This window comes from Ursus americanus, chromosome 11 (genome assembly GCF_024610735.1).
Source record: "Ursus americanus isolate L20-20 chromosome 11, mUrsAme1.1.p, whole genome shotgun sequence".
Lineage (NCBI taxonomy): Eukaryota > Metazoa > Chordata > Mammalia > Carnivora > Ursidae > Ursus > Ursus americanus.
In genome coordinates, this window is record NC_142137.1 from 48,356,861 (window position 1) to 48,380,251 (window position 23,391).

Below are 23,391 nucleotides of genomic sequence, written 5' to 3' on the forward strand. Positions count from 1 at the left end.
TTAAGCTAAGTGAAATAAGTCAGTCAGAGAAAGACAAATACCGTAAGATTTCACTTGTATGTGGAATTAAAGAAACAAAACAGATGAACATAGTGGAAGAGAAGGAAAAATAAGATAAAAACAGAGAGGGAGGCAAACCAAAAGAAACTTAACTATAGAGAACAAACTGAGGGTTGCTGGAGGGGAGGACTCCAGGGGGTCCAGGAGGGATGGACTAAGTGCGTGATGGACATTAAAGGAGGGCACTTGTAGGGATGAGCACTGGGTGTTATATGTAAGTGATGAATCAATAAATTCTACTCTTGAAACTAAAAAAAAAAAAAAAAAAAAACTTAAGAAGCAACCCAAAATGTCATAATCCAACAATCTTTCTTAAATCTATGAATATTACTAAAATGAATGTGAAGGAACATTATAACCAAGGACAAATTTCTATGACAAAGAAAAAGTTCCTTGACATACAAGTTACATTACTCTTTATAAAATCACAGCTTTGTATAAATCATACAACATAATCACAGATGTAAATGGTGGACTATTCACATCACAAACGTACAGAAATCACCTGAAAGTTAAAGATCATAAAAACAAGTAATTCCACAAAACCAGTCATTGGCATTGGTCATGCCCTGTTCCGATGCTAAAATTCCCCACCTTGCTTAAACTGAAAGAGAGGTTTCTCCACTTTCCTTTGCTTAGGGAGAGATGACATGAAGAAGAAAAAAGAAATGTGTATTTTAGGTTCAAACCATCTTGAAATACAAATTACCTACCCTTAAAATTGGAGTAACTTTGGGTAAATAACTTTATACTCTGAACCTTGATTTCCTTTGCCATAAAACAATTAGAATAACAAGTTAGCTCAAAGGCCATCTATTTCATAAAGCTTTCCCTGGCTGCTCTGACCCTCCATCCACCCTTCACATCTAGGAAGTTCTACTTCACCTCGGTTCTATATTACACTGTATTAGTCAAAGTGATCTGTGTGTGTTCATCTTTCTTTCCCTTGGTTGTATACAAACTCTTGGGGAGTCCAATATAATTAAATAAGTTTACATTTTGTAAAATGGGTTAAGAACGGAGGATTGTATAGATATAGATTAGATTCATCACTTCAGTTTACAGTCATAGTATTACTGTCAAAATTAAATAATACCGAGTGAATTACATGGCTAATTACTTACACTGGTAAATGCTCAGCAAATATACTATTATAGCATATTACATCTCCACAGCATATTACAAACACTAAATCCTAGGGATTAAATCCTTACACTATTTTCTTACATTATTAAACTACTAAAAACAATAGCTTACATGTACGCTATTAAAATATTAACCAAAATTTAGTTTAAATTGCTCTATTCAATTCATACCTCAAAAAACAAGATGACTTTAGGGCTCTCATCAAAATCTCGAAGCAAATAGGGGAAGTTTTCATTAAAAATAATTTGTTCTTCCCACTCCGGAAGTCTTGATTTTAATTGTTTAAAATCATATGGCTGGGTCATTATAGGAAGAATGTAATCCACACTCTCTTTTTCATAGTAAGATGAAACAGGCCGTTCACTGGTCAAAAAAAGATGCTTCCATTAACACGATTTTTTACGATAATTTTGAGAAAATGAGAAAAAAAATATAGTGCTCAAGGTGAAGAAATAATGAATAGTCATGATATACAATGAAAAATTATTGAGGCGCCTGGGTGGCTCAGTCATTAAGCGTCTGCCTTCGGCTCAGGTCATGATCCCAGGGTCCTGGGATTGAGCCCCACATGGGGGTCCCTGCTCAGCGAGGAGCCTGCTTCTCCCTCTCCCTCTGCCCCTGCTTGTGTTCCCTCTCTAGCTGTCTCTCTCTGTCAAATAAATAAATAAAATCCTTAAGAAAAAAAAAAAAATTATTTTGGCAGTACCCTGCTATCATCTTGTGTCTATACACTACCGATTGGTTTCACAGAATTATCTTATTACAGAAATAAAAAGTGAGAGTGAGGCATACAGTGCTAGACTCCTTCAGAATCTTAAATAAGTCTGTAATAAAATAGTACAGTACATTTAAATAAGAAAATGAGCACAAAAGGATTGCAAACCCTTTGAGGTGTCATATTTTTTTGTATGCCTTAAGATAACTGAATAACTGAATTTTGATAATTTTCATGTTTCTCATCCCAGTCATTCTTCTGAGAAAATGACTTTTTAAAATTCTAACATAATCATTTATTTTACTGTGCTTTTATTTATAAGCTTCAAGCACGTATTAGCTATAGAAGTAATATTAGGAAAAAATTAAATTCAAGATTCACTGCCTTCATATGAGGCCCAAGTAACCTATTAGCTTCAAAAGAAAAATATGAAATTAGACAATTAAAGCATGTACAGTGCAACATGCTGTGACTTACACTGCAAGTTCAATGCCACAAATTAGTCATTAAATTTGGCTGAAGTTTTCTCAACTCCCTTCCACTTAAAATGAATCACTGAATTAACAAATGTTCTCTATTTCTTCTAAAAAACATACTGATCAGTATCAATGGTCTAGGAACATCTACAACCAGTAAATTAGTCTCTAATACAAATCATTAGTTCTATTTCCATTGCCTTTCAATGGCAGAAAAGACGACTTATACTGTAGACAGTTTCAATTTCAAGGGTTGGCTGTGTAATTAAAAAAATTACCTATCATCTTTCTTGACATATTGTCCAGTATTCTCATCAATCACATGAATTTTTACCATTGGGTGAGAAATCATAAAATCAGACTTAAGTCGATCAGTGCGGTGAATGTAAACTCCCAAGACAAGATCATCATCGAGCAAACATTTGGGATAAACTGGACTATCTCGGCTTGTTACTTCATGAACACCATCACCATCAGCGTCTTCATTATCATCTGAAACTACATGCACAGAAGAAAATCAACATTATAAATAATTGTTCCCACAACAATATATTCAACAATATACGCTGGATTTACATATAACCTAATCTTTATAATCCATGATTATTTGTCTTTTAACAAAATAACTTCAAAGGAAAAGAAAGAAAAAGCCAGACAACATATTATACTCTGAAAGTAAAATATTACATTTACTAATGTATTAAAATAGGATGAGGAATCTTTCATTTTTTCCCTAAAAAGGACCAAGAACACGAAAAGAAAATAATGAGAACCAAAGACAAAAAAGTGATTTTATCTAGGTATATTCTAAGTGGGATATGCATCACTCGATTAATCTATAACTGTAATTTCTACTTCTGTATAGGACGTAGTAGGATGTAGCAGGTCAATGCTTCTCATAACAACGTGAAAAAGCCGAATGAATTACAAAACCCTTATTTTCAAAGGCATCAGAACAATACAGAGACAATATACAGCAGATGGACTAAAATTCCAGAGAGGGAGAATCATTAAGTGGTAAGATGATGGACTAGTAGCTGTTTTAGTCTCTGGGGACATTTGTTATTCAGGGTTTGGGCTGAGGATCAGGTTTGGGCCCCACAAAAGGTCATCATGCGAGAAAGAGTACCCACAAAACTTTTAGTGGTTGTTGGGGCTATAGCAGTCACATTAGAGATTTGAGGAGCTTCAAACACATAGCTACTTTTCCCCCACAAAACTGAATTCTGAGGCTGTGTAAGACGTTAAAGAGGTAGTGAAATCTCCAAGGCTTGTGGTACTGGGAGATGATGATGACCCACCAGGGGAAGGGGCCTGAAACAAAACAGGCAAAATAAAGCCCTAGAGGGCATGGTCATTTTCCACCTATAGCTGCTTTTCACCTGGGGTCACTTAGCAATTCTGGGTGTAGCTAGAGGTTGAGAATCTGGGGGACAGAGAAACCAGCAGAGATTCTGGCATTCACATGAGGCTGGAATGACAAAATTGTAGACCTGAGGGGCCTCAAACACATGAACAGTCTCCCCTTCAAGACGTCTGACAAATTTTGAAGCTGAATGTGGCAGAAGCCTGAAGGACCAGGCTGAAAACCTCAGAAGGGCAAAACGAAATCTCCCAGTCTTTTAGGCTGAGGATACAAATACCTGCCAGATTCTTAGTTCAAAACTCCTGGAAGGCCACATCCTAGGACTGGGGCAAATCAAAGACACAGTTTTTATCAAAACTACAACCCAGCCCAGACATAGCTCAATTCCTGATGGATTAAAATCAGTTTCCCACCCTATCTGCCTAAGAGAGGGAAGAAGAAACCTTTTCTAGTAGAAGATAAAATCATCTGGAGCCTCTAGCACTCTACACACAGTATCCAGGATATTACAAAAAGTTACTAGGCATAAAAGAGGCATGACTATATGACCAACAACTAGGAGAAAAGGCAGAGAACAGAAGCTGACCCACAGATGATCCAGACTGGAGTTAGCACACAAGGACTTTAAATAACTATGATTATTTTTTTTTAATGATTTTTTATTATATTATGTTAGTCACCATACAGTACATCCCCGGTTTCCGATGTAAGGCTCGATGATTCATTAGTTGTGTATAACACCCAGTGCACCATGCAATACGTGCCCTCTTTACTACCCATCACCGGTCTACCCCATTCCCCCACCCCCCTCCCTAAATAACTATGATTATTAATATGTTCAAGAAAATAAAGGAAAAGATGGGTTAAAATGGTAACTTTCTACAGAGAACTAGAATCAATAAAAAAAACCCAACAGATATTCTGGAAATGAAAAATATAGCATCTGAGGGGTGCCTGGGTGGCTCAATCAGTTAGTGTCTGATTCTTGATCTCAGCTCAGGTCTTGATCTCAGGGTCGTGAATTCAAGCCCTGCACTGGGCTCCAGGCACAGACGGAGCCCACTTAAAAACAACAACAACACAGCATTTGAAATTAAGAACTCAATAGATAGAGGTGTTTAATAGCACACTGGACACAAAGAAAGACATGATTAGCGAAACAGAAAAAAGATCAGTATCAACATCCAAACTGAAGCATAGTGGAAAAAATTTCAAAAAGAATATAGGGAAAAAATGTAAGAAACGGGTAGACACACTTAAAAAAATATATTTGAATTTATAATCTAGAAAAAGAGGAGGGAATAATGAAGAAGCCATATTCTAAAAAATAGTTGAATAATTGAATTTTCCACAACTGATAAGTGGTATCAACCAGTAAACTCTAAGCAGAGTAAATTCCAACAAAGCCATATTTAGGCATAATATGATAAAATACTGACATCAAAGACAAAAAGAAAATCTAAAGATGAGTCAGGTGGGAAAAAAGTCACAATTCCACTAACGGGACATAACTGCTGGAAACAGAAATGATGGAAGCCAGGAGTGAACTGTATGATTTCTCCAAAGTACTAAAGAAAACCAACCTGAAACCTAAAATTCTATGCTAGCAAATAGAGTTCAAAAATGAAGGTAAAAGCATTTTTACACAACAAAATCTGAGGGGATTAGCAGGCCCACACTAGGAGAAATACTAAACTAAGCTCTTCAAGCAGATGAAAAATGGAAAAATGTAAATTCATTAAGGAAAAAGTAAATTTTGGGGTGAATATAAACTAATATCAGCTGTACAAGACGGTCCCTATAATAGCTGTGAAGTTTAAATTACATGCGGAACTAAGATGCATAGTAAGAAACCTATGAAGCAGGAGAGAGAGAGATGCAGAAAAAGCACCTGACAAAATTCGGATGGAATTAAACTATTCTAATGCTCTAGCAGTGTTGGGGAAGCATATTTTATTAGGGAACTAATGTGTATTAGACTATAATAAGTCAAGAATAAACAATGTTCTTGATAACAATTAAAATACTGTAAAAGAATGTATAATTAACAAGTTAATATAAGAAGAAAATTTTTTAAATAACTTAAATAATTCAAAAGAAGACAAAGAGAAAAAAGAATATGACAGGTGGATCATACACAAAACAGTGAGATAATAAATATAAGGACACAGAGACTGCAAACAAGAAGGGGTTTTTTGCTTTTTTGGGGGGGCACACAGCACTTCACATTTACTGAGGGTCTGCCCCCAAGGAGCTCACAGGCTGGGGGCTGAGACCCCCCCTCCCCCATGTTCTAGGGTGGGGACAGAAAAGAGGTGAAGGCAAACAAAAGAAGGAAGTGCAGAGACACTGTGTCCCAAGTAAAGGGGATGTAAAGTAGGCACAGGTAGGAAGCCTAGGGGGGTGGGGTGGGGGAGAAATGGAGTAATGGCAAGCTCTATCTAGCCCTGGGGACCATGGACCAAGCACAGGTGTGAAGGCTACACCTCCTCCACCAAGTTGGCACCACCTGGTGGTATACTGTGGGTAATGACAGAGAAATGAGCATGGGAAAAACTACATTATGCAAACTCAAACTACAACTAGACTTTGAGGGAAGATTATTAGAGATTAAAAAAAAATACTGCATAATAATTGCTCTTACACACTGAATGCTTATGTCCCCACAAGATTCATATGTTGAAATCCTAACCTCCAATGTGACAGTAAGTTCTAAGAGGTGGGGACTTTGGGAGTCAATCATGAGAGGAGAGCCCCCGTGGATTGGATTAACGTCCCTATAAAAGTGACCCCAAAGAGGTACCCTGCTATGTGAGGTTACAGTAAAAAGACATCAGTCTACAACCAGGAAGTGGGTCCTCACCAGACACTAAATCGGTGGATACCTTGATCTTGGACTTTCCAGGCTCCAGAACTGTTCAGCCATCCAGTCTATGATATTTTGTTACAGTAGCCTGAATGATTAAGACAACTTGGAAGTGTCAATCTGACAGGAAGATATAATATTCCTAAACACACACATATAGTCAATAACATAACTTCAAGATACATAAAGAGGAAAAACCTAACAGAAATAAAGAGAAAACAGAGAAACCCAAAATCACAGTACAAATTTTAATACCTGTCTCAATAAATAGAATAAGCAGGCCAAAAAAATCAGATAGATGAGCTGGACACAATAAACTTGATCTGATATTCACAGGACACTGCACCCAATGATACCAGAATTCACTTTCTTTTTAAGTGCACGTGAAATATTTAGCAAATTGGTCACAAGCTGGTCATAAAGAAAGCCTCAGTAAATTTAAAAGATTAAAATCATTCACAATATGTTCTCTGACAACGGCAGATAGAAACCAAAACAAAAAGGTGACTAGAAAATCACCTGTTGGGTGAGATGAAACAATATACTTCTAAAAATGGGTGATCAAAAGAGAAATTAAAACAGAAATTAGAAAATGTTTTGGGGCGCCTGGGTGGCTCAGTCGTTAAGCATCTGCCTTCGGCTCAGGGCGTGATTCCGGAGTCCCAGGATCGAGCCCCACATCAGGCTCCTCCGCTGGAAGCCTGCTTCTTCCTCTCCCACTCCCCCTGCTTGTGTTCCCTCTCTCGCTGGCTGTCTCTATCTCTGTCAAATGAATAAATAAAATCTTTAAAAAAATGTTTTTATTGAATGATAATGAAGATATATCAAATATTTGTGGGATGCAGCTAAAGTACTACTTAGATGAAAAGGTAAAGTCTTAAAAATATGGTGGGGATGGGGGAAGGAAGAGGGAGAATTGAGAAGCTGCTTCTAAAATTCATACGGAAATGCAAAGGGCAAAGAATAGGTCAGGTAATGCTAAAGAAGAAAAAAACTGTTGGAGTACTTACAGAGCTGAATAGTAAGATCTATTATAAAGCTATAGTAATTAAGTCATAGTTGTGTTGGTACAAACAGCCTAATATAACAGAATAGAAACTGATCCATTTCCATAGTCATGTTATTTAGAATAAAGGTGACACTACAATACAGAGGAAAAAAGATGCTCTCTACCATAAATGGTACTAGGTCAATTATATATTCATGCGGGAAAAAAATGGGTCTTAACCACTCTGTCTCACCATACACAAGAATCAATTCCAGATGAAATGCAGAGCAAAATGTGAAAAAGCAAAACAGAAAACTTTTTGAAAACAAAACATACAAAAACATCTTCGGGATTTGGGAAAGATTTCTCATATCACGGAAAGCACTTACCATCAAAGGAAAAAAATGGATAAATAGGGCTATATCAAATTTTAGAATTCTGTTTTTCAAAAGATACCAATAAAAGAATAGTAAAACCTAGAGTGGGAAGATGTCTGCGATATACATGTATGTATTCATATCCAAGAAAAGACTGATGTCTAGCTATATAAAATATTCTCACAAATTATAAAAGGCAGACAATGCCACTTCTTAAAAATGCACACAAAGACTTAAACAAATGTACAAATAAAGAAATCCAAGTAGACAACAAACATGAAGAAGATGCTCAACTTCATTTGTTATAAGTTTAAAGTAAAACTGAAACATCACTACACATTATACACACTAAGAACGGCTAAAATTTTTAAATACTGACAATATAAATGTTAGTGAAGACATGGAGCACTGGAAGCTTTCAAATACTGCTAGTTTCATCAACTGGTCAACCAACTCTGGAAAATGGGAAGTATTTATTAAAGTGAAAAATATACATAATCTCTGACATAGTGACTCTCTCCTAAGAAGATGCCCAACAAAATAAATACATGAGAAAGCAGTGAGGAATACTTTCTCAGTTTTTCCTTAGATGCTAGATTTAAAGGATCACAGCCATGTTTCCAAGTAGCGTTTCCCAACCTCTGTCCTACAGTTAGCAGTTCTGAAAGACACAGGAACGTCATAAATAAAGGATTCTATGCATAAGAAAAAAGATGCCCAACAAAAATGTATATATATATGCTTGCCAAAAGTCTTGACTAGAACATTATAGCTTTATTTGTAATCACCTAAAACTAGAAACAGCTCAAATGTCCATCAGTATAACTGGTATATTATTGCGGTATATTCACACAATGGATATCTGCATAGTGCAAGAGCAGAACCGGTAATGAATAAGCTCAACTACCTGCAACATGGTCTAAATCTCACAAAAATAATTTTTAGTGAAAGAAGTCAGACACAGAGAGCACAGTATTTCTGATTCTTTTCACATTAAAGCAGAAAAACAGGCAAAAATAAATTGTGTTAGATGTCAAGGTAATGTTTACTCCTGAAGGGCAATGAAAGGGAAGGGGACTTAAGGGGTTTCTGGTGTTAATAGTGTTGTTTCTTGATTTGGATGACGATTCTATAGGCATGTTCAGTTTGTGAAAATCCACTAAGTAGTATACTTGTAACACGTACACTTTTCTAGGCGTATATCATACTTTAACAAAGGTTTTACAAATGTAGTAACAGGAACCACAAAGCATCATCGATTGCATATCCAATGAATAACTACTAAAAATTCTGAAATTGCCTATTCTGGTCCCAATTTTTGGCCAATTAAATGGAAATTGAAAAGGAAAAAAAAGAAGTAGGAAAAAGGCAATAACAAGTAAAGAAAAATAAGAGGAGGAAAGGAATGAATAAAGAGGAAGACAGAAAGCAAGAGGGTGGGGAGGAAAAGTGGGAAGGAAGGACAGAAGCTGAATTAGGCTGCGGATGTGGGAAGGCAATCATGTGTGACAGAGGGATACAGCCTTAACACCTGACATGTTTATTGGCCATTGACCATTTATAGCTTTCAATAAACGAGTCTGAATTATTTAGGGGTTCTAAACTCAATGGTATAAAGAAGAAATCTGTGCCACAAAAGCAACAAAGTTAATGTCATTCTAGGGTTCAATTAAATTCAGTCAAGAATTAGAGATGACTTAAGTAATATTAACTCATCACACAGACCCCCAGTTACAAATAAATGAATAAATAAATGAATCCAAGAACAAGTGCCATATATAGCTGACCCTTGAACAATGCCAGGGTTAGGGGCACCAAAACCTGTGCATTTGCAAATCTGTGTTAAACTTGTGACTCCCCCAAAACTTTACTAATAGCTTACTATTGACCAGAAGCCTTACTGGTAACATAAAGAGTCAATTAACATATATTTTACATGTTACTTGTGTTATATATTATATTCTTACAGTAAAGCAAGCCAGAGAAAAGAAAATGCTATAAGGAAAAGAAAATACATTTACAGTACTGTACTTTTTTATTGAAAAAAATCTGTATAAGTGGACCTGCATAGTTTGAACCCATGTTTTTCAAGGGTCAACTGTATTCTTTACTGGATTTTTAAAATTACAGTCTTTGGGACAGATTTTCTTTAGTTTTAAGGACTCAAAGTCCTAGAATCAAGTTATTTCTACCAAGGCACCAATTTTTCATTTAATTTGGATAACAAACCTGTTTTAGTCTTCTTTTTCTTTTTTTTTGGTTTGGATTTTGTGTCATCTTGCATGCTGTCTTCTACATTGTCTTCCACTGAGCTTATTTTATCATCGTGATGAGAATCTGAAGTAACTGTTCTAACTGGAGATCCCTTCTTTTGTTCACTTTCAACTGTGTCATCAGAGATGGTCAATATACTGCAAATACAACCCAAGCACAAGCCATTAAAAATACATTCTTCTTCTTCTTCTTAATGATGCAGCAAAGTGAACAGTGAACAGTGAAAAGAGTCAAGGATAATCCTAAAATCAACATTATTTCCTGCTAGGGGGTACATATATTTTATTAAGCACTAAAATGGTGAACTGTCAAATTAGGTATTATTTTGCGTTTGGTAATGAGTTACATATCCATGCCAAATTAAACTTGAGCTCTAAACTTCCGAAAAAGATGAATCTGTATTTTATGAGCAATAGATATGCTTTTCCATAGGACTGATGAGAAGGCACCCTCACCCTTTGCCAAATAAATGATTAATGGACGAATTTCTAAATTACCTTATTTAAAAGCAAAAAAAGTGTCTGCGTTTGTTCTGCTTTCAAGAGACTTCAGATATTCAACTTCTGATTTCTAGGTAACAATTAATTACTTGTTTTTTTCCAGTGGCTGGTGTGCCACTACATTTTCAGAAGGCCATTATTAATATGAAAATCTGCATCACATGAACTAATAAATGGTAAGGGGTAGCAGCCTAGAGTTATACTCAGTTGTAGAGAGAAACCAGCCTATTAAAATAATTTACCAAGAAAAAATCTGTAACTAAATAAAAAACTGACTTCCAATATGGTCATATTTTTAAAAAAGAGGTTGAGAGATAAAAAGATTACAGAAATATTTCGAAACAGTCATTCCAGAAAGCTATGCTATTTTATCACATCACCAAATATTATTATTTAAAGAGAACTACCTTTTGCATGCCATGGTCACATAACCTATGGTTTTATTTAAAATTCATGAACTAGGGGCACCTGGGTGGCTCAGTCATTAAGCGTCTGCCTTTGGCTCAGGGCGTGATCCCGGCATTCTGGGATCGAGCCCCACATCAGGCTCCTCCGCTAGGAGCCTGCTTCTTCCTCTCCCACTCCCCCTGCTTGTGTTCCCTCTCTCGCTGGCTGTCTCTCTCTGTCAAATAAATAAATAAAATCTTTAATAAATAAATAAAATAAAATTCATGAACTAACATTTAAGAGTGAGTATGGCTTACCAGTTCATAACAGATATGGTAGCTGTAAGAAAGACTGACAGTATACTGTGGCAAGTAGCTTCTAAGATGGCCCTTATTGATCCCTGCCTCCTGCTATTAGTATCTTTGTCTAGACCTTCTCTTGATTGTGGGCTGGACACAGAGACTCACTTGTAATAGACAAAATACGACAAAAGTAATGGATGCCACTTCCAAACCAAGATTAGCTTCCATAAAGACTATGACTACACTCTCTCTCTCTCTCTCTCTCTCAGAGCACTTGCTCTGGGGAAGCAAGTGGCCATGTTGTGGGTAGCCCACACGGCTGATGTCTCTGGCCAAAAGTCAGTCAGGACCTGAGACCTGCCAAGCACCACATGAGTGAGCTTAGAAGTGGATATTTCAAGCCTTCCAACAGCTCTGTTGCTTGCAGATCCTCTTCCAGCCACGCCTTAAGATGACTACACCTCCAGCCGACACCCTGACTGTAGGCCTAGAGAGATCCTGAGTCAGCAGTACCCACTTAAGCCACGCTCAGATTCCTGATCCACAAAAATAGTTAATACATATAGTAACATGTTCACGTAGCAACTCTTTTTGCCTTCCTTTGGTTACCACTGGTTGTCTAGCTTTTGGTAAGAGGGGAATTATTTTTAGATGAGGACATTAGGGAAACTGTCCCTGAAGGCCAGGGGAAAATCAAATATGGAATGTTCCCACCTCAAATTGTTTATGTAGATGTGGACTGCAGAAAACAAAGTTAATTAGTTAAAAGACATTTTTTATCTTGTTTTCTCCAAAGAGAGACATATAAATATAAATATGATCACAGAAGCACTCGCACTGCATATGCAAATGTGTATGTTATACATATATATAGAAAAAGACTAGAATACTAAATTGCTTATAATGATTACCTTTAGATGGTCAGGTTACTTTACCTGCTTCTTCATGTCTTTATTGTATATTCTACAACAAGCAAATGTTATTTGTATAATAAAAAATACTATATTCATATACCCAAAAAGGCATTTGTATCTCAAAAAAAGGAGAGAAACTGGGTTTCTATTATTTAATAAGCAGATGTAAATAAGTGTTTAAGGGTAGAGACTTTAGAGCAAGACTGCTAAGGTGTTGGCTCAGCTTCTTACTGGTTCTGTGACTTAAACCCTTCAAGTTTCCTTATCTGCAAAATAGGGCAATAGTATTACTATTCCTCATAAGGTTGTTACAATGAATAAATCAGTTAATTCTTATAAAGCATTTAACACTCAGGTGCCATGGAAAGGGTAACTGTTATTATTGTACTGGCAATGTATCCACATGAAAGATTAAGATTAAGAATTTTCTTAGTGTAACTACAGAGATCACTCAAAAGCCGAGAATATTAGTGTTTCTTAGAGAGGACATTTTATATTTGTCAATGCAAAGTACCTTGTTTCAGCTTTAGATGAGATAGGAACTTTCTTTTTTTTCTTTATTTTTTTCTCACTGTTCAATTTGCCATCATGCAATGAAGTATCTGAGGGAAAGTAAGTCAACTGTTCTTTGAGTTTCTTTCTTATTTTCTTCTTAATCTCCTTCGCCATTTCTTCAGCTACTTGGAGTTGGTATACTTGCATCAGTTCTTCTTCCTCATCTAAATTATTATTTTCCCTTTCTTCATCTGCCTTCTCGCTCTTCTGGTGAGCAACACCTGGCTGTGACCTGGTTCGTGCTTTCTGATGTGTGGAATCCACCTTCTTCACAGGCGTTTCCAGTTCCATTCCTTGTGCAGTCATCTGGAGGACTGTTTTCATAACCTTTTTCCTTGCCTTTCCCTGCCTGTCTTCCTCTACACTAACGTCATCTGGATTCTCAAGCATTGACGGGAGACTCCTTAGTTTGCTTTTAGTGACTGGCATGCTCTTCTCTGGGTTATTAATGTTCGTAGCCCTTACATCATCACTTTTAGTTTCTTTACTTTTCTGAAGATTACTTTTAACAGTGTCAAGCTAGGAAAAGAAGACAGAGTAATAAAGTTTCAGCCAAGCACAGTTCAGTGATATAAAGATAAAGCACAATGATCAGTGTTTAATGTGTAATATTGGGTAATTTATTTCATTTTTTACTTGAACACATTGATACTGCTGTAGACCATCTCGTTAGCACTATGCTAGTTTATTCTCTTGGCATTAGATTCATAATTTCTGAGAGTAACTTCAGATTAAATGATATAATTAACATGGGGAAAAATACTTAATGACTTTTCAGAAGTGAATAAATTGCTTACATCTCAAATGTTATTTTTCTCTTTGGCAGAATGATCCATATTTTAATTACAAGATATCTGAGAAATTGCTAATAGAGCCACAGAGTTAAAGCATTTCAGGTTTCCCAATAGAAAACACGCACAGGTCATTTATCTTACTTCATAATTACATTCTAAACTCAAAAGTCTGTAGTTTAGAATTACCCTACAATTCAAATACAACACTGAAAATGCTGCTAAATATTAAATATTATCAAATTAAGTCAAGTGACAGACTAAACACACCTGTATATCTTTCCCTAATCAAAATTATTTTAAATGAGATATTTTTAATAAAAAGGCTAGAAATCAAAAAGGAATGCTACTAGTAATAAAATAAAAATTTTGAGAAATTTCCCAAGAATAAAAAATAGGCAATTTCTATTAAGAAATTAGCAGATAAAACCACAGCCCATAGGAAAAGACTTTTCCAGAGAAGGGTGATTCTGAAGAAGCCATAAGCCCAGAGTCAAGTAACACAAGGAGAAGGAGGGGATAAACCTTAGGGTGACCAATTGAGGAGTTGGATGGGACAGCTCTGTCCCCCACCTCCATTTGTGTTAGATTGTGACTTTCATTCAAAGGATTAAGCAGCTGAATATAAAGAGACAGGGCAGCATGCTTCAGATAGGTATAACCCTCAGCCAAGACAGCAGCGTATGCTGAAAACAACCAACACTCAGGAGAAGAGAGATTCTCACATAGAAAGATGACTAGACATCTAAAAACTAATAAAAACTAAAGGAAAGTAGCAAAATGAAAGAAAAGCCATCAAATCCAATAAAACAAAAATTAGCAAGGAGGGAAAGTGAATTAAGAGCATAAACAAAATTTGAACTTAAAGTGTAATTAATATCAAAGAAATTCAAAAGTATATTGGATTAAGAAAACACAACTGCAGAGGTTAGAATTAAAATTCTGAGTAAGAGCTTAAAAGATGTGTTGAGAAACACAATGGACAAACCAAAGTGCTAAAAGATGGATGCCAGTATTGAATAATTCTTTCAGAAATGGATGAGCTTACCAATAAAGACTGAAGTTCAATTTTTTAAAGATTTTTTTATTTCAGAGAGAGAGAGAGAAAGAGAGAAACAGCACAAGTGTGTGTGAGAGTGGAGGGAAGGGCAGAGGGGGAGAATCTCAAGCTGACTCCCCGCTGAACACTGAGCCAGAGGCAGGGCTCGATCCCATGACCCATGAGATCATGACCTGAGCAGAAATCACAAGTCAGATGTTTAACTGACTGGGCCACCCAGGCACCCATGAAGTTCAATTTTTGAAAATCCTCATGTTTAAAAGTAGTTAGAAAATGTCAAATATATGTGTAAGATGGAGAAAGGTTGAAAGGATTAGTATCGCAATATGTATCCAATATGTTACCATCTCTAAGACTCTTTTGCTTACCTAAAATATATTTCCAAATTCTATCTATTCTTCAAGGATAAATTACGGAGCAATACCCTCTAAAACATCTTCCCCAATCAAATCTAATAAAAACAATTTCTCTTAAAAAGTAAGTTTATTTTCATATGTTTTGTTTCTATAAGCAATACATGTTTAACTTAAAACAGTTAAGAAAGCAAAAAATTAAGAATACAAAGAACCAGAAAATATTTAAAGAGAAAAAGAAGAACCAAAGCTCAATTCTGGTTGCTTCACACAAAGAAAATCATTGCTAATCTTTTCAGAAACTTATTTTTGTTTTCTTGCTATGAATACAGTCAGACCTAATAACTTTGAATTTTCATTATGTTCAAATGAAGCACATACAATCTTTTTACTTTCTCAGTGACTGCCAGAAATGTAGTGGGAATATATACAAATTGTGAGGACTCTCCTGAAGGAAATAACTGGAAAAAGATAACCAAGAAATGGAAAGAAGAATTATGGTTTAGAAGAAAAGATTTCAAAAATGGAACCATGGGACAGTTAATCAGAGGATGTTCAGTTTTTTATTTTACTCTCTTTCACTGATCTGTCAGTCAACCTTTGTACTAATATCATTTAATTTCATACTATTATTTTATATTTGTTTTTCATGTTTCTGCTTTATTCAATTAACTTTTTAAAACCACAACAATAAATACAATTCCCAGGTTATCTTTTGTAGTATATCCCACACATCCACAGTACTGTACTGATGTTTTTATGATTTTTTAAATATCGTGCTTTTTGTAGTTCTGATTTCCTTTCTCTCACTAACAACTTCATGGGATGATTTTTATATTTCCAAATGGTTTATAAATTTTCTATTTTTGGGGGCGCCTGGGTAGCGCTGTCATTAAGCATCTGCCTTTAGCTCAGGGCGTGATCCCAGCATTCTGGGATCGAGTCCCACATCGGGCTCCTCCGCTGGGAGCCTGCTTCTTCCTCTCCCACTCCCCTGCTGTGTTCCCTCTCTCGCTGGCTGTCTCTCTGTCAAATAAATAAATAAAATCTTTAAAAAAATTTTTTTTCTATTTTCGTTATTTGTAGTTTTGTTGTACTATAGTTTAAAAACATCTATTTTACGGACTTTAAATATTTCAAGGATTAGGCTATTGCTGAATTTTGAAGTGTTCCAAATACATTTGTTCATGTTCTATTACATCTTTGCTCATCCTTTTATCTTTTATTTATTTATTTATTTATTTATTTATTTATTTATTTAGCAGGAGAAAATTAAACAGAAGTTTAATAACGTGTATCCATGGGAGAGACCCTGGAAAACAGAGTTAAACCCCTGGTGGCCACAGCCACCACCTTCTCCTATCCTTTTATCTTTACCCTTCTCTGTGTCAGTTAGGTTTTTTTGCTTCAGTTTGCTTTTTAAATCAGCTTTACCAAGATACAACCTACATACGATAAAATGCACCAATTTTAAGTAAAGAATTAAATGAATTTTGGTAAATGTATACAGATATAAGACCACTATCATAATCACAATGTTAAACATTTCTATCACCCCACATGTTCTTGTACATAGTCAAACTCTAGTCCTCCACACCCTAGCCCCACTCAAGCACTCATCTGCTTTCTGTCAAGATAGTTTGGTCCTGTCTAGAATTTCACATACGTGGAATCATACAGTATATAGTTTTTTATGACTGGTTTCCTTCACTCAGCATAGATCTTTGGAATCAACTGTGTTGTTGCATCTGTAGTAGTTGATTGCTTTTTATTGCTGAGCAGTATTCCACTGCACGGATACATACCACATTTTATTTCTCCATACACTAATTAATGAATATTTATTTCCAGTTTTGTACCGTTATGTTTTCATTTCTCTTACATAAACACCCAAGAATTACTGTGCTGTGTGATAAGCAGATGTTTAACTTCTTAAATATCTGCCAAACTGCTTCGCAAAGTGGCTGTACTATTTTGCATTCCCAAATGTATAAGAGCTCCACTTACAAAACATCCTTGTCAGTATTTGGCATTGTCAATTTTCATTTTTTAGCTGTTCTAATATATGTAATGGCATTTCATTATTGTTTTAAATTGTATTTCCCTAATTAGTAATGACACTGAAAATCTTTACATGTACTTACATGCTATCTGTATCTCTTTTCTGGTTAAGTGTTAAAATCTTTTGCCCATTTTCACTGGGTTATTTTCAAATCATTGAGTTTTAACAGCATTCTTAAAAATGTTCTACATACACTTTCTCAGTGTGTTGAAAATATCTTCTCCCAATCTATAGCCTATCTTTTCATTTTCTTACCAATATTCTGAATTTTCACAAAGCCCAATTTCTCTCTTTTTTCTTTTATGATTCATGTTTTTGTATCCTGAGAAATCTATTCATAACCCAAGGTTACAAAGGTTTTATCCTGTTTTTTTCTGTAAGTCATATAATTTTAGCTCTTATGCTTAGATCTTTGATCCATTTCTATTTAATTTCTAAACATGATATGGTCATAGCTTATAATATTGCATATGGATATCTGTTCCAACATCATTTGTTGAAAAGATTTTCCTTTTCTCCTTGGCAGTTCTGGCACATCCTGGCAATTGTGTCAAGAATCAATTAACCATACACATTTGGGTCTACTTCTAGATTCTATACTACCCCACTAACTTATAGGTCTATTTTTTTTATTATTAACATATAATGTATATATTTAAGACAGTAACAGGTTGTCTTGGTTACTATAACTTTACAATGAGCTTTGAGTCCGATAGTAAAATTCTTTCAACTTTGTTCTTTTTCAAAATTGTTTTGGCTATTCTAGGTCCACTGCTTAAACTTCCAAGTGAATTTTATAATTAGATTTTCAATTCTTTTTTTTTTTTTTAAGATTTTATTTATTTATTTGACAGAGATAGAGACAGCCAGTGAGAGAGGGAACATAAGCAGGGGGAGTGGGAGAGGAAGAAGCAGGCTCACAGCGGAGGAGCCCAACGTGGGGCTCGATCCCATAACGCCGGGATCACGCCCTGAGCTGAAGGCAGACGCTCAACCGCTGTGCCACCCAGGTGCCCCTAGATTTTCGATTCTTAAAAAAAAAAAAATCCTACCGGCATTTTGATAAAATTGAATTGAATCAATAGATCAATTTCCAGAAAATGGATAATAATGTTCTATCAATAATTATTTGACAATGATTCTCTGATCCATGAACACAAATATCTATTTATTTATTTGATCTTTATTTGCAGCAGTTTGGGGTTTTCAGTATACAATAAGCCTTGCATATTTTTTGATAAATGTGTTCTCAATTGCTATATACTTTTGTTGCTACTATAAATGATATTTTTATATTTTAACTTCAAATTATTCATTATTGGTATTGAAACAAATTGGTTTTTATAGTTTGATCTTATATTCTGCTAAACTCAATAGTTCTAGTAGCACTTTTTCTAGACTTTTGTCATCTGTGAATAGAAACACTTTTTTTTAAAAAAGATTTTATTCACTTATATTTGAGAGAGAGTGCGCGTGTGAGACAGAGCACAAGCCAAGGGGAGAGGTACAGGGAGAAGCAGACTCCCCGCTGAGCAGGGAGCCTGATGCGGGGCTCCATCCCAGAACCCTGGGATCGTGACCTAAGCCAAAGGCAAACCCTTAACCAACTGAGCCACCCAGGTGCCCCTGTGAATAGAGACACTTTTACTTCTCCCTTTTCAATCTTTATATACCATCTTTTAAAAACTGCATTATTGCATCGGTCAGGGTCACTAGTACAATCATGAAACCTCACGATGACACATGCTCAAACTTAGGATAAAAGCATCAGTTTTACACTTTTAAGTATGGTGTTAGCTGTAGGTTTTTGTAGATGCCCCTTATCAAGTTAAGGAAATTCTCTTCCTTTTGTTTAAAGAGTTATGAGAATGGATGATGAATTTTATCAAGTCCTTCACAGCATTTACTGAGACAATCATGGTTTTTTAAAATTTAATCTTTTAAAGTGGTGATTTATATTTATTGGTTTTTCTAATGTTGAATTAATGATGTATTCCTGAGATAAACTCCACCTGGTCATGGGGTATTATCCTTTCCATATAATTTAGTATTGATTTCCTAATATTTTATGGTAGATGTGTGTTCTAAGTTCAAAGGAGATATCAGTGTAGGTTTCTTGTAGTATCTTTGTCTGACTCTAGTACCAGGGTAATTAATGACTGCAACTCCCCCAAAGAGCAGAGAAATAGTTCCTCCTTTTATATAGTCTATAAGAGTCTGTACAGAATCATTATTACTTCTTCTTCAAATGTTTGGTAAAATTTACTAATGGAGACACCTGCAAAAAATAGATAGCTTTCTTTGTGGGCAGGTTTTTTTAAACTACAGATTCCATTTTTCGAAAAAAAGGTGTTCAATATTCAAGTTATTTCTCTCTCTGAGTCAGCTTTGGTAGTCTTTGTCCTCCAAGTAATTTATACATTTCGTCTAAGCTGCTACATTTATTGTCATAAAATTATTTAAAATACTCCCTTATTCTTTTCAGGTCTGTAACATCTACAGTGAATCCCCTCTTATATTCCTAATATTGATAATTTGTATCCTTCTTTTTTTCCTAATCGGTCTGGTTAGAGGTTGTGCAGAAAAGGGTTAATACCTCAGGCCTTGGGATTTTAAGGACCAGACCTTAGAGGCTCCAGGGAACTGAGTTCTGAGCTCTTGGAATGTTGTGCTCTATAAAGGTGAACAAATACATGAATCAACTGAAGGATATTATTTACAGTTAGAGAATCTAGAATATTTTCCACCCTTTAAAATTAATACACAAAACAAAAACTTTTAGAAACTGTTATTCATGAGAAAAGATACCACCTCTGTAAAATAACAGGTATAAAGATAAAATGAAATAAGAGAAAATCAAGGAGTAAAATCAAGATATAGGATAGATAATGATAATGAACAAAGCATGACTCAAATTTCCCTCTTCGAAAGGCAAAACTTTAGATGTGATTCAAAATTAAAAACAGTGACAGTTTAAGTGTTTACTCTCTACTGACCAATTCATATTTATTTGTTCCAGTTACTACTGCTGAATATCAAACCCCTCCAGACCTAGTGGTGTAAAATAATAAACAGTTCATTGTGCTCTGAACCCAATTATATTCTTATTTATCACGTCCCTCTTATCTTTAGTTCCTGATGCTTTGATTTCATCATCACCTGCCATTGTTATAGACTTTCCACCCATCACACTGTGTCTGGCAAAACTCCAGGCACTGTTCTAAGTGATTTTCATCTCCGTAACCATAACCAGGCTGCTGAATACTGCTGGAAAAACCCAAACCACTCCACAAATCAGTATGACTGTAAAAATAGTCTACAAACTCAACTGAGACCCCAAAGCTATCATATGGGAAGTTGGAACCTTCTGCTACCATGTCCATAAATTCCCATGCACCCAAAATGCTATTTTTTCTCTTTCCTTCTTATAAGAAAGAGGTGGGTCTTCTCTACTAGGTTCTAGAAAACTCCGCTTTCCCCATATCATTGATCTCTCAACTTCCTGCTATCAGCACTTAAATACCTGAATTCAATCAACATCATCTTCACAATACTCCTTTCCACAGCCAAACTTCCCCAAAGAGTTGTCTTAAACTTGCTCTACTACTTCACCTTTCTGCCAGCACTGTATTAAAAAGTCCTGTTCTCTAACCTACCAGTAATAAATTTTTAAATACTTATCTGGAAGGCAGAAATATCATCTCTGCGTTCCAATTAGAATCTCTTTTTCGGGGTGCCTGGGTGGCTCAGTCGTTAAGCCTCTTGCCTTGGGCTCAGGTCACGATCCCAGCGTTCTGGGATAGAGCCCCCCCCCCCCCCCCCCCCCCGTGGGGCTCCCTGCTCAGCGGAAGTCTGCTCCTCCCTCTCCCACTCGCCCTGCTTGTGTTCCCTCTCTCGCTGCCTCTCTGTCAAATAAATAAATAAAATCTTTTTTAAAAAAAAGAATCTCTTTTAAAATGTTTCTATATTTTATTAGTCAATGTTATTTTCTCTTGTAATTAATTTTTCAAGCCTTTTGCTCACTTAGCAATGTAGGATCTTAATATTTATGGCATTTGTTTACACGATTTCTTTATATGTTAAAATAGGAATGGAATATACTCATATGGTTGTTTTGAAGATTAACAGGATAAAACTAAAAAACACTAAGAAAATCTTTGATTCCAGAGTATATGTGCTCAATAAATGTTAGTGATTATTGTATTATGATTATTAGCTATATGTAAGAGTATGAACTCTGTGAATTGGCAGAAGATATTACATATTTTTCTCAGTGAATTGGCTGGCTTTTAGTTGCATTTGTTTTCTTCCATATCAAATTTGTTAATTCAACAAATACTTACTGAGTCTTCTGTGTGCAGGCAGAGAATATTCTCTTTACTTAGGATGTCTTTTATCCCTTAGAAGATCAGAATATCTTTCCACACTGGAAGATTAAACCAGCCATTTCTATTTTCCTATTTTTAGTGTTTATTCATTTAGACTTTTACATTTAACTTTTTCAAATGTCTGAAATGTAATTTAAAGTGTGAGATAAATGAGGCTCTACCTGACCTTTTCCCTCAGAGGCTAAACCAACTACAATTAGCCCTGGAACAACACAGGCTTGAACTGTGCCACTTACATGTGCATTTTTTACAATAAATACCATGCAGTACTCTAAATGTATTTTTTCTTCCTTATGATTTTCTTAATAACATTTTCTCTGGCTTTACTGTTAAGAATACAGTATACAAAATACATATAACATACAAAATATGTGTCAATTGACTGTTTATGTTTTATCAGCATCCAGTCGACAGGAGACTATGAGTAGTTAAGTGTTTGGGGGAGGAAAAAATCGTATGTGACTTTTCAACTGCACCCCAACCCCTGCACTGTTCAAGAGTCCACTATGTATCAGTACTGGTTCTTGTATTACAACTTCTTGAAACATCTGGAATGGCTATACTTCCCTCATTTTTTCTTTCAAATTTTTAGTCCATCTTCCTTTTTTATTCTTCTGCATTAATTTTAGTCTGATTTTGTCAACTAAAAAAGTAGTCCACTAGAGACTGCTACTGTTGGGTTAAGCTTAGAAAAACTAGCATACATAAAGTGCAAGCTTTCTTAAATACCTACTAAGAAAAAATCACAAGTTTTTAATATAAGAATCTGTATTTTTAGACAATTTATTTTTAAGATCTTGCAGGGCTTTCATAGTTTCTATATATAAAATGTTTATTAATTTTTCTGTTCTGCAGTATTTTCTGATGTGTTTCTAGGCTATAAGAGATGATTTCTGTATACTTACCTTGTTCACTTTCAATTGATTCACACAGATAACATTTCTATTTGGAATGTCAAGAATAAGTACTTACCCTCCCCACTAAGAGTCATACATTTGCTCACACTACACACTGGCCTATCAGGGAAGCCATAACGCTCAGCTGTCATGTATACAAGCTCTGGAGTCACAAGAATCTGGATTCACTATGTATTAGTTATAAGATCCTGGGTAAGTTCCTTAACCTCTCTGTGCCTCAGTTCTCCAATCTATACTCACGTGATAGGATTCCTGTGAGATTTGGTGAGGTAATGCCTGCAGAGCACTTAGCGTAGTCCCTGGCATGTAGTAGAGACAAATATTAGGTGAAGAAAAACTATGATAACATTATTTACGTTTCTTGTCTAATTATATTTACTAAAACTTCAAGAATATTAATTATGGGTCAAAAGAGATCTTTACTCATGGATCCTGACTTTAAAGGAAGTACTTGTTGGTGAGGTGTCTATAGGTCATCCAGGGACTACCCCCCCTTCTCAAAGGGGGCCCTGGAAACTCCTGAAATCATACACAGTAAGTCATGTGTTTGTACCTCAGGGGGTACATAATTATCAGTTACATGAACACCAAATTATTTTTTTTAAAAATCACTAATATCCTGTTTCCAAGTACAATGTTATGACTTTTCCCCTTATTTTTATATGATCATATGGTTTTTATTCAACTTATTTGTACTGATTTACTGATGTTGATTGACAGCCAATTTATAAGATATTCTTTTTTAAAATTTATTTATTTATTTATTTATTTATTTATTTATTTATTTATTTATTTAAGAGAGAGAGTGTGCTTGCGTGTGAGGGGGGTGGGGAGAGGAAGAATCTTAAGGGCTCCATGCCTGACGTAGGGCTTGATGTGGGGCTCGATCTCATG

At 35.5% G+C, this 23,391-nt stretch overlaps 1 protein-coding gene across 15 annotated transcripts in view; it reads right to left on the reverse strand.

Moving 5' to 3' along the window:
- AHI1 (Abelson helper integration site 1) overlaps window positions 1-23,391 on the reverse strand; it is a 210,066-nt gene that overhangs the window by 176,526 nt on the left and 10,149 nt on the right. For all 15 annotated transcript variants that reach the window (XR_015726128.1, XR_006782862.2, XR_006782861.2 and 12 more), the window contains 4 exons: window positions 12,886-13,445; window positions 10,224-10,405; window positions 2,676-2,895; window positions 1,377-1,569 (listed from right to left, as the gene is read on the reverse strand). Coding sequence is in view for 12 of the 15 variants with exons in the window: in XM_087865511.1 (XP_087721637.1) it covers window positions 1,377-1,569; window positions 2,676-2,895; window positions 10,224-10,405; window positions 12,886-13,445 (1,155 nt within the window). In the remaining 3 variants the exon portion in view is untranslated. The remainder of the gene's footprint in view (window positions 1-1,376; window positions 1,570-2,675; window positions 2,896-10,223; window positions 10,406-12,885; window positions 13,446-23,391) is intronic.